Here is a 12737-nt window from a genome sequence, read left to right on the forward strand (position 1 = left end):
GAATATTAAAGACATTTCAGGTCCAAGCTGTAATGAAACAAACATAAACAACATCATGTCTTTCAAAGCAGTTTGCAAAAAAATAAAGTTTGACATTTTTGCTTCTCAGTTATTAAATTCTTTATGAACTGTCTTCTGATAGCATAATTTATTTCACAAACCTAAAAGGATTTTTTAATTTTTTATTTACACTATTTATTGACTAATGTTGTGCAATTATGTCACGTAAACTGATAAATAAACTTGAATCATGTTGTAAGACACAAATCAAGAGTCATACCAAAATTAAATGACCCTCTGGGTTTATTTATTGATTATTTATCTCACATCAAAAAGATTTCTTAAATAAAGAAAACTAAACAAACCCGAAGACAAAGGAAACTATTACAAAGTAATACAATATTAAAATTAGTGAAAAGATTAAATGGCATCTGATCAACAGGAAAAAGTATTAGCACAAAATCGTAGTGTCAAAGGCTGAGAAAAAGCCTTGGTCTGAGGAGTTAACAATGGGCATATGTACATATATATACAAGCATAGACACAAACAAAATAAATCACAATAATATACACGCAAGGTAGACAGTTTGATTTGCATAAGATGCATTGTTTTTTTTATTTTTTTATAATGTTATTTTTGGTAACCATGGGAAAATAGGGATATTGTGATGATTTTATCATAAATATATCTGCAATCAAAGTTTGACCTTAAAATTTGTTTCCCACTATAATTCCTGTCAGTATATTTAATACATGGCATCTGTAGGTTTATAGTAAAACACTTTGATTTCGTTAAGTTTGTATGTAAAGTTCTGTGCATTGTACTTTAACAGGTCTGGAATGGGCTGCTTACAAGCACACAGTTGTTTGTGTTCCAGTTACAAGCGTAACAGAATGAAATATTCACCTGGCAAAATGACAAGGCTGTAAATTTGTGCAGACCGATCATTGGTTTCAATGTTTGAGTCGCACATATTGACAACAATCACTTATGCAAACTGCTTTACTAAGTCCAATTTATTTTTGTAAAGATTTGCCAGGCCATATGTTGCAAAACATGGCCTGTGTTGATTGCATAGGTTGCACACCCATTATTGTAATTAAATTACAAATCCATACAGCATCAGCGTGGACAGACATGAATCAATGTGCCCAGAGTTTCTAGGTGTTAGGGTATGCGTGTCTTACAAGCAAATTTGCTCTGTAAAAATATAACTTTAAAAACGGTGTTTCTACATTTCAACACCAGTTGTTTGTGATGCTTTATAAAGAATGCAGCCCTTTCTAGCCATTCTTTCCTGGAGGAGAACTATTGAATCCCTGTGGCAGCTAACCTGAGCTCACCAGCACCATGCAAACTACTGTCATAGTCAAAACACTGTCAATTGGAAAATCATTTATTAAACCTTTGGCATTTTGGTAACCAGCAAGGGTCAAATGAGTCTGGAAACCCTCTCCAGTTATAAACGGAGGTAGAGCCTTTCTCTGACCCGAGCTACAACAGAACGTTCCTCCTGTGAGTGTAGCTCAGTACACACTAAGTAGACTCTGATTTAATTTATCGGCTTTACCACCAGGGGGCGGCACTCACTTAAGCAGCTCTCTCAGATGTTGAGTTTGGCAATAGGCCTCTCCCTGCTGCTCTCAGCGCTCTGTTTGGTGGGACGTTTACGCTTGTGTTTGAACTTTGTCAGATCTTTGTCGAACACCTCGCCAGATCGCAGTGCAGATACCAAGTCGTCGAATTCTCCGTCCTCCTCGCAGTTCTCTTTGGCCTTCCGGGCTTTTCTCTCTCTCTCACGCTGTTCTTTGAGCTGTTTAGAGACAGATCACAATTAAAGATTAACAATCAGTGGTATATCTATTTTCTATTTATCTTAGTCACTGACATTGTGCTCTATGGAGCGTGCTTATTTTAGTTAATGTCAAATAGGGTATGTCCAGAATGGAGTACTAACATACTGCCCACTGCCAAAGTCTTTTCAAGGCAAGTCAGTTCACTCGGCTATCTTTGGAACTTCCCGGGCAGGCTGGGTAGCTATTTTCAATGTAAACAAGTGGCATAAAAGTACAGGTCCTATCTACTTAAATGGGAAAAGGCTGAAATCTCGAAAGTGGTTGGTCAAGAATACGATCAAATAGCATTTTTTAAATCAACAGTAAAATATGATAACAATGGTATCATAAATCGTACCTCTTTAGCTCAGATCTCTCTAAAAATGCTATTTTTCAGGCTGGTTCAGCTAATGCGCATGCACATTCTCGAGTTGACTGACCGCATCTAAAAGGGGATTAGTCCTATTACCTGTAAGGCGGGACTTCCTTTTCTACATCCATTGCTCGTTACAATCTCTCCCATTAATTTTAATATCAGTGGTCCGTTTCTGCTAAACTGTCTCTGATACTACACATGAAATGGATAGTTCCAGTCCTGGATGCTGATTGGTCAATAGCCGTGCTTTATTCATTATAAATCATAACCAAGCTACTGTACTGTACCACTGCGCAGCACCCAAAGCTGATCATTATTTTTATACATTTAGTGCATTTAAATAAACAAATGTGACCTTAAAGGAATGTTCTGGGTTCAATATATGTTAAGCTCAATTGACAGCATTTGTAACATAATGTTGACTACCACAAAAATGTATTTCAACTCGTCCTTTCTTTTCTTTAAAAAAAAAAAAGCAAAAAAACAGGGTTACAGTGAGGCACTTAAAACGGAAGTGAATGTGGGCCAAATTTTTTGTTTCAAAAGTATAGCCACAAAACATAAACAATATGCATGTAAACATGATTTTAGTGTGATAAAATCGCTTACTAACCTTTTCTGTGTAAAGTTATTGCTAATTTTACACCTTTGTTGCCATGACATTGTAATGTCCAGAAAACCTAAAATCCTAAAATGACTGTAAAAAAATTATGATTTAAACAACTTTACAGCTCAATTAATACATGAGTTTTAACAGAGGAATGAATGTAAGTGCTTTTATAAAATTATAAGCTTCACATTTCTACTTTTAAAGGGATGAGTCGAAATTAATTTTTGTGGTAATCAACATTATGCCACAAATGCTGTTGATTGAGCTTTACTTGTATTGAACCCGGACCCAGTGTTGGGGAGTAGCTAACTACAAGTAGCAACGCTACTAACTTAACTACTTTTTTCAGTAGCTTGACAGTAGCTCAGCTGCTTTTAAAACGTTGTAGCTTTTCCAGTAGCGAACTACTTTTTCCAGCAAGTAGCGTTGTAGCACTACCAAACGAATCCAGACTTCTACAGGCAAAACGTATGATGAATGAGCAGCGGAAAATATTCTGGCTGCTGCTCAGAATCAGGCAGCATCTTTCTTCTTTCTTTTGTAATGGCAGATCACAAACTAAAATAGTGCATTACCACCATCTACTGGCAGCTTATTACAGCTCACTTGGGTTACTGTATGTAAAGCGACCAACCGCAGTTTTACTTTTACAAGAAATACAGGGGCGGGTAAATCTGAAAATGAGAACATTTTATTTTATGAAACAAAGAATGTTTCAGAAACTTTGTTGTTAATGGACAACACAACAGCATATTTACCTTTACATTTTTAAATAAAATAATTAAAGTTATTATTGCCTTTTGAGGGATTTATTTTCTGTTCTGAACATGTTTATTTCATTTCTCATTATCTGTGCATTATTGGGAGCAGCAAGAGAAATAATTTCTACATTTATTTGCTGTTGTAAGTTACTATTCATTAAATGTATTTAATTAATAAATTTATACATTAATAAATGTTATAAGTGTAAATTGTGTTATTTCTATTATTGGTTTGATAGTAATATTGTAAAAAAAAATACTGCCTCATTAAGTAGCTTCAATGTAGCTAGCTACTTTTTAATAGTAACTTGTAGTGTAGCTAACTACTTTTTCAAAAGGGTAGCTTGACTGTAGTTTAACTACTTTAAATTATGAGTAGCTTGTAGCTTGTCAAACTACAGTTTCAAAGTAGCTTCCCCAACACTGCCCAGAACATTCCTTTAATATTTTTATTATGTGGTAACCGTTTTATAAAAGCTATACCTGCGCCTCCAAGCGGGCTCTGCGCTCCTCCTCATCTTTGCGTCGTTGCATGTTCTTGTTGTCCTGCTTAGCTTCAGTGAAGGCCTGCAGGAACTGATCAAAGATTCCAAAGAACTCATCAGGCTGCATGCGCGTGGCATCTTCTCCGAAGTGTTTCACTGCCTTCTCAAACTGTCAAATAAAATAGAAGAAAATTTGGATGGTGAACTGTTATTTCAAGTAATGAAGGTTTTTCATTATACACAATGGATTTCTCTGGCACTAACTTGCTGAGTAATAAAAGAAGATGAAAATTGTCGTAATGAACCCGGTGACACTAATTGAGTCCAGGCAGCTAAATCTAAAGCTTCTGTATGGATACCCATATATGAATGCAATGAAATGGAAACAGTGATTAGATTCTCAACTTTTTACTAAGATTTTGCCAACCCTCAAAGAGTTACTCATTTTGTGCCCTTTAGGAAACCAACTAAGGCGCAACATAAATAATACTCGGCCACTTCAGTGACATAAAATCCATTCCATGTGTGACTTCATGAACAAGATCAAACTGGAAGAAACTGCCTTTGAAACTGATACCAATGGCCATTTGCAGTTAAAGATTAAAGCACATGTTTCTAGTGGTTCCAATGTCCACGTAGGCATAGCAAAGCACAATAAACTTTAACAAAAGCAGTGATTTAACTTTAGAAGTTCGAGTATGTTAGCCAGCATGGAGCTTGGTAAAATTGCTCATTTCAGGCATTTAACGGCCACTTTAAAGTTTCTGTGGAACAACTTTATGTGTGCTTTAACATTAAAGCAGCCAGATAGAGTGACAGGCTTTGACATGTTCAGACCTCTCATAAACCTTTAATATCCATTACCTGATCAGCAAACAGTGGTGAGCTTTCATTCTTACCAAATCCTTGGCCTCCTGAAGAGAGTCTTCAACGTCAGAGAAACTAAAACCAGCCACGGTGATGAACTGACCGACGACAGACAAAAACTTATCACCGTAAGTCTGCGGTTGACCCCTCTGGTACTCAAGCTCCTGTTGAGAATTACATTCTGTTATAAAGATGGAGGGATCGAGACAAGTAATATGATAGAGATGAATAATCATTCAATCTATCTATCCATCCATCCATCCATGGGTGTCAATTGTTTTCAAAAAGTGGTGGGGACAATTTGGGAGGCGGTGCTGATTGTGACATCATGAAACTCATGATTATTAATAAGGTTATGCACAGATCATTTCAAATAATCTTAAACTGTTTTGATAAATAGTCATTCTTGAGAACCAGTTCAAGCACTCCAATTCATATTTTACATAATTAGTTTGGTAACTTTGTCCTTAAATGAACGGTTTTTATTAGTCTGTGGATAAATACATGGATCAACAATTTGCTAAGTGACTTATTGGTCTCGTAGGAAAGTTTTCACCTCTAGTACAAGGAGTTCCCAATTCTAATCAGCCCTAGTATAATGTTTTGTTTTTATTAACCAAGAATAAATGTGTGCATCTGTAGATGTACTGTATATCTTGATTCGGGACACGTTTGCATTTTACTTTGCGATTTAATTGTCTGTGTGTACGAGAGAACACTTCCGCTGTCACCTGTCACTCAATGTCATTGATAACAGCTGCAAAAAACACTCATCATAACCTTCAAAAAACACGTTTGAGCGCTGGATCACCACTTAATATTATAACACACATGAACGAAATGGAAACTCTGATCAAGAACTGGTAATGTTTCCTCTGCATTAGACACTTATCTGATGAAAGCTATTTCAAAAAGTGAAAGGAACAAAACTGGCAGAGGCAAAAAGTGGTAGGGGACATTTCCCAACCATAAATTATGCCTCTAGCAACTGCTCAGGATCACCTTTGCAAACATCTAGCAACTGGCTTGCAAAACTTTTCTTTACTGGTGATCTAAGTGTTGTAATCATAAATGATGATTTTCAGCCAATCAGATTTGCGTGGCCGGATCTAACTGTTGTTTAAATTGCCACACTGGATGAATTCATAAGCTATGGAGCTTGCTACAAATCTGGACAAAGGAGAGCAACTCACTGTCTCCACACTCTTTAAACCAGAGCACAGGTTGTTGATGTCTTTCTCCAGCTCGTTCATGCTGGAAAAAAACAGAATGAGAAATTAGTCGGAAAGAAAGAGGTAACATTTCACTGGAACAACATTCTTGTCTAACAAAATCCTAAGGAAAGCTCTTTAAAAATTTATACGTTGGTGCAAAATTGAAACTTTATGTAAAATAATCACTTTAGTGCTTACTTGACTTTGGCTGCTTCTGGAATGCTCTGCAGGTCCTCGTGAACCAGAGCGACTTCAGGGTACTTCTGCTCAAGCATGTTTATCAGGTAGTGCAATAGAGTGATGTTCCTATAGACACACACATCAGTTCTAAAATCAAAATTCTGATCATTTCCATCCAAAGCTCAGCAGACATTTCCATCCAAATCATAAAGACAAATGCAATGCTCTGCAGCCATGTTGGCTTGTATAACTGCATGGCTTATAAAGGAGTGTGATGTATAGTACTCACACAAACCAAAACCATGTCTTACTTGTCGATGCTGGACTTTGTGTCTGCGATCTTGTTGAGTGAGGACACTTTGAAGCCATAGGCGTTCCCTCGCTGGCCTTTATTCATGTAGTTACCGAAGGCCAGCACCACCTCCAGAAGCTGTCTGAGATTCCTGCTCTGAAGAACCTCTTTAGATGCTTTGCTGAGAGCTGTGGAATAAATAACGTCTTCAGTATCTCTCCTACAACTTGCATAATCCACATATATAGCAATGTATATGTGCTTACCTTCCACTTTCGGCTTGATTTCAGCAACTCTTTCTGCAAACTTCTTTTTGAAGTATAAGGACTGCAGCCGTTGTTGGTAATGGTTGATTCTGTGGGTTAAATTTATGATCAAAATGAAACATCTCAAATTATAGGATTGTATCTTGTTTATTTTTCAGCAATAAGGTACGAGAGGCAATACTATATTGTGAATATAGTCACAGCCTTACAACGCCCACAAAATGTTATTTAAGCAAATTCATTAGATGCCATCCTTCTGCCAGAATCTACAGTCCCTTTAGACATGTAAACACTAAGGTTAATAGTTGGTATCTATGGGTGCTGAGCAATGATACACACAGTAGCTAGAGTTTCACATCACAGCTCTTACTACATCGTGGATTTAAGCATGGCTATGGTATGGACCAATCAGCATCCAGGTCCAGGTCTCAAATCAAATTACATCTAGCATAATATAATAAATATTTAACAGAAAAGAAGATATATTGGATCTTAAGCACTTCCAAAATTTTAAAACATGTATTAATGAGTAGCGCACTCATGACACACAGCAACAAAAAGTCGAAAACTTTAACAGCCAAATATTCTTCTGTGGTTTTTCATTGTTTTATTAAAACAGGCCTGTTCGTGACACACTGGTCCAATTAAAAGTCCAATTACACCTGGAACTTGTTTATTTATTGTTTGGTAGCAGATATTTAGATCTGTCCATTTTTCATGCCATCTGTCTTTGTTGGCTGACACTCCACAGTGATTAATGACATTAAAAGCTGCACATGATGACATCATGTTTCTAGCCATGTTTAAAGTGTCTCAGTCAATAACAGACTTATCAAAAATGAAGAGAAATCGCACGTGGTAGCTAAAGTCAAGGATTATTGATTGAGACTATGCAAGCCAAGATAAGAAGATCATTCTATATAACAATTTATTTTCCACATTGTAACCTCTACATTATCCATACTTGTCATGTGATTGTTTTTTTACTGAAGACATTCTGTTTTTTTGACTGCTCTGTCCACTCTGATAAACATAATCTATGCTGATCATGTCTAACTATGCAACTTTCAGTGATCTGAATTTATTGTTACCTGCTCATCTCATAGAGGAACCGGTCTGCCTTCGCCATCCGATCCAACTCATGTTTGTGTTCCTCAAGAAGGTCCATGTCACCTTTTTCTGGAACAAACTTCAGCAGCTGCGGGGGAAGACAGAATGCATTCTTTAGCCATATATGGCCATATATTCTTTTAGACATATTCTAACGTTCACAACACAAAGCACCCTCCACAATCCACCTGGAACATTTATGAAAAGCAAGCAGCAAAATGGCACTCAGAAATCGACATGGTATTGAAATCAGATCTATGAGCACATTGACATATATACACTGGCAGCCAAAAGTTTGGAATAATGTACAGATTTTGCTCTTATGGAAAGAAATTGGTACTTTTATTCACCAAAGTGGCATTCAACTAATCACAATGTATAGCCAGGACATTAATAACGTGAAAAATTACTATTACAATTTGAAACATTTTTTCAGAACTTATTAAACTACTTCAAAGAGTTCTCATAAAAAATCCTCCACGTGCAGCAACGACAACTTTGCAGATCCTTGGCATTCTAGCTGTCAGTTTGTCCAGATACTCAGGTGACATTTCACCCCACGCTTCCTGTAGCACTTGCCATAGATGTGGCTGTCTTGTCAGGCACTTCTCACGCAACTTACAGTCTAGCTGATCCCACAAAAGCTCAACGGGGTTAAGATCCATAACACTCTTTTCCAATTATCTGTTGTCCAATGTCTGTGTTTCTTTGCCCACTCTAACCTTTTCTTTTTGTTTTTCTGTTTCAAAAGTGACTTTTTCATTGCAATTCTTCCCATAAGGCCTGCACCCCTGAGTCTTCTCTTTACTGTTGTACATGAAACTGGTGTTGAGTGGGTAGAATTCAATGAAGCTGTCAGCTGAGGACATGTGAGGCAACTATTTCTCAAACTAGAGACTCTGATGTACTTATCCTTTTGTTTAGTTGTACATCTGGCCTTCCACATCTCTTTCTGTCCTTGTTAGAGCCAGTTGTCCTTTGTCTTTGAAGACTGTAGTGTACACCAAACAGCAAAATCTGTACATTATTCCAAACTTTTAACCACCAGTGTACATATTAAACATTTTCACATATCAACACCTACTCAGCAGCGTGGCAGTGATATTTTTGCTCACTGTACATGTGAAGTGTTTAGCCAATCATATCAGAGGCCATTTATGTAATGAAATCCTAAAGGTACAGAAGAACCACCTATTTCAGGAAAATGGTCACGAGAAGCTAAATTACGATTTTTGGTGAAAGAAACCTTGACTGGCATTATTAATGTTACAAAAGTGTAGAATGTGGCATGTTTACGTCCTTTCAACATCTATTTAATAATCTTGTATTCAATCCACCAAACAATGACAGTTTAATTAGGGGCTGAATTAAAACAACAGCAGTCAGCGGACCTAAAAAACCTGATTGCAATTATATTGCTTTTTCAGACCATTTGGCAAACGGTGAGATTGTTCTGTTGCTTTTCTTATTTGGTGATAGACAATATAGCTACATGGCTTGATTGTGTTTTAATTACACTATAAAAAGGCACCACTATTCAGAATATAAACAACAAACTTATTCAAGCATGTGAAGAACAGGTTTTATCTAAAACATTGTTCTCCACTGATACAGGCAATGGTTTCAGCATGTTTTAACAAATGTTCTACAAACTAAAGCAAGTGTAATTTCACCATCATTCAGAATGACAAAAATTCTAGTAAGAAATGATGTCTTGCAAAATTGCTTCAGCTAAACAATAATTACATGCTGCCTTAGAATATAATTTAACTTGCTGCCTGTGCAGACGGTGTATCAGCTTATCATAGTTCTGAAATGTGACGTCAATCCACTGCAGTAAAACAGGTTTGTTTTGGACACATGCCATCTTGAGTAATAAGTATGAAGTGAATGAGTATTTGGTGATGTATCTCACCTGCTCCAGCATATCCTTAGGCAGATCTTCCTGCTCATCCATTGTTAATATGGCTCTCTTGATCTCATCGTTTGATAGTTTTAACCTAGAATAAGATTTGAGCAAACCAATATTACTCTGGTGAAAACATGTAGCCTGTCAGGTGAATTTCACAAATAAATGTCTGGGTCATGTATAAAAAAAAATAAATAAAAAAATCAAATTTTCCTTCCAAATTCCTTTTACTATAATGTGTAAAATCACATTCCCATTATTTAAATACAGTAATAAAAATTGTTTTATTTTTTATTTTTTTTGCATTACAGTAATGAGAACATTCTTTTTTTCATTACAATAATGAGAATGAGATTTTGGGGATAACAGTAATGATAATTATTTCATTGCATTACAGTAATGAGAATTATTTTCTGCATTTCAGTAAAGAATTAGGCTTTTTTGTATTACAGTAATGAAATGTTTTTTTGTTTTTTGTTTTTGCTTGTTTTTTTGTATTACAATAATGATAATTAGATTTTGGGGGCATTACAGTAATGAGAATACATATTTCTTTTTTTTTTCGCATTACAGTAACGACATTTTTTATTGTTGTTGTGTGTGTGTTAATGTTTATTGTTATTAATTTTTTTTATTTTTTTGCACAGGCAACTGACAATAGTACTTAATTGTTATGAAAATCACAGTGCAAATTGTAATCAAAAAGTTGATGGCCTTTAAAATAGGCTTTACTTTCTTTGCAAAATATAATTTCTCATTATTTATTCTTTTATTATTTGAATTTTAGGGTGGAATATGACCCTGATAGTTTTCATCAGACTCTAGTACTTCTAATTTGTGAGTATTACATTGTCCTGACTTGTTCACGTAAAAGGGGCAGTTAACGATAAATGGTATTTTCTTTGCCTATTAAGTTCTAAATAGAACGTGAATAAATATATATTGCTGCAGGAAACATTTATAATAGCTTAATTCCGTGCTTTGTGCACAGCTGTACAATAAAATCAAACATATGAAATTAGCTTAAGAGAGAAAGAGAGAGATCACAGGCACCTCTGTTTATCACCACTGCTATGGTGACCTGTGATGAAACAGGAAAAAGATCCTGGCTAGCATCATCTCTGAATACAATGCTTGGTTGCAATAATGTTTTAAACACATTGTCAACCATGACAAATTATCCTCCTTTAAAAGGAAAAAATAAAATGGCTAGGTAAACAATGAATAGTTCTATAGTGAAGTAATGCAGAAACGTTTATTACTGTGAACAAAGCTTAAATGGTGAAAGATTGTATTAGTACGCATGAAAGCCAGTAGACAAAGGCATCACAGACTCACTTTGAAAGAAGGATGTTGCAGTTTTGTGCACGCCGGCCATCGATGACTGACAATTCTCTGACTTTTTTAGAGGTTACTGTGTCATCCTCAGATTCTTTCTGTAAAAAGACAAATGGCATGAAGATCAGCATCAATTTCACATTGACAAATGCTTTAAAGATTGGTGAAACATTTGGGAGGGAAGAGTGGAATTGCACAGATGTGCTGGTTGTGATGGCGAAACTCCAAATTATTAATAAGGTTATGCATAAATCATTGTAATTGATTTTGAATCAATCAATTCGTTTTTTTGAAAAATGAATAGTCTATATGTTTGATCTGGAATAAATGAAAACAATAAGATTACGATTAGACGATTACGATTATTCTGCATATAACGTGGTTAAGTACAACATTGCCAAACACAATCTGAAATCCAAACTCAAGCAAATGTACTATAAATGAGAACGTACAAGACACATGCAGTCTTAAACAGCATCAAAAATAAGACCCAAACAGCATATTTCCACAAAAGCAGACTTGATACAACCAGTACCAAGTATGCAAGGCATCCAAAGCAATAGAGGCATAAAACAGCTACAGTATCTCCTCCGCCTTGTATAGTGGTATTTCAAATTGGCAATGAACAGCCAGCTGTGGAGCAGACAGCATGTGTTGGCAATGGGACGGCAAGGTTTATCTGGAGATTGAAAGAGGGTGAAAGGGGTGGAAAAGGTTTTGATCCAAGAATACGGGGGATATTTGCATTTTAGCTTCTACTTTACTGTTGTATAAACTCCAGCTGCATGCAAAACTGACTGCATGCCACATAACCAACTTGACTAATTACGAACAGAGACATCTTGAAAAGCCTGCAAAAAACTGAAACAGGTCATTCAGTTCAGTGGTATTTTAAGTTATCCTACAAAAGACTTTGATGTATAACATGATACTAAATAATTACCATATTTACATACCATGGTATTTACCATTTATATCTACATGGTATACAAGGTCCTTTAAAGAATACCATAATACTATTTCCAAAAAACATGGTACTTTTGGATGTTTTTGTTAGTGTTGAGGCATAGCAGCTCATCTAAATAACTTTATGAGTGCAAAATGTGTATTAGTCAATACATTTTAATAACGTGAGCAGCTCATTTAACCAGGTATTACCAAACTAAAGTGTCAGGTTCACAGAGCACTTACCTGTCTGAAATTATTGAACAGAAAGTCCTTTTATGGCAAGCAGAGAGCAGAAAGTTTTAGTTAGAAAAAGTAAAATATGCAAAAGAGCAGGTGTAATCACATGGCAGAAAAAAACACTCACATGCAAGAGAGCAACAGATTACTTGTGTGGGACAGGAAGACAGAGATTCAAGCAGAGAAGTTTTAGTAACACATATGTCTCACATCACATAATACCCTGAGAATGCAAAAGGCACCTGGAGTAATGTGAGAGATGTGTACAGTACAGTACATATAGGACCAGATGGGTAAAAATTCTCATC

General features: G+C 36.0%; 1 protein-coding gene across 4 annotated transcripts in view; it reads right to left on the minus strand.

Annotated features, from left to right (window-relative positions):
* Window positions 1-287: 287 nt before the first annotated feature.
* The window catches only part of LOC127411187 (disheveled-associated activator of morphogenesis 1-like), an 89806-nt gene continuing 77356 nt past the window's right edge, over window positions 288-12737 (minus strand). For 3 of the 4 annotated variants that reach the window (XM_051646581.1, XM_051646579.1, XM_051646582.1), the window contains 11 exons: window positions 12436-12462; window positions 11245-11342; window positions 9913-9997; window positions 7979-8085; window positions 6888-6976; window positions 6641-6809; window positions 6348-6455; window positions 6129-6189; window positions 4968-5099; window positions 4067-4237; window positions 288-1814 (listed from right to left, as the gene is read on the minus strand). In XM_051646581.1, coding sequence (XP_051502541.1) covers window positions 1605-1814; window positions 4067-4237; window positions 4968-5099; window positions 6129-6189; window positions 6348-6455; window positions 6641-6809; window positions 6888-6976; window positions 7979-8085; window positions 9913-9997; window positions 11245-11342; window positions 12436-12462 — 1257 coding nt within the window. In that variant the 3' untranslated portion in view covers window positions 288-1604. The remainder of the gene's footprint in view (window positions 1815-4066; window positions 4238-4967; window positions 5100-6128; window positions 6190-6347; window positions 6456-6640; window positions 6810-6887; window positions 6977-7978; window positions 8086-9912; window positions 9998-11244; window positions 11343-12435; window positions 12463-12737) is intronic. The other variant, XM_051646583.1, reaches the window with a different exon arrangement.

Source organism: Myxocyprinus asiaticus, chromosome 20 (assembly GCF_019703515.2).
Source record: "Myxocyprinus asiaticus isolate MX2 ecotype Aquarium Trade chromosome 20, UBuf_Myxa_2, whole genome shotgun sequence".
In the NCBI taxonomy this organism is placed as follows: Eukaryota; Metazoa; Chordata; class Actinopteri; order Cypriniformes; family Catostomidae; genus Myxocyprinus; species Myxocyprinus asiaticus.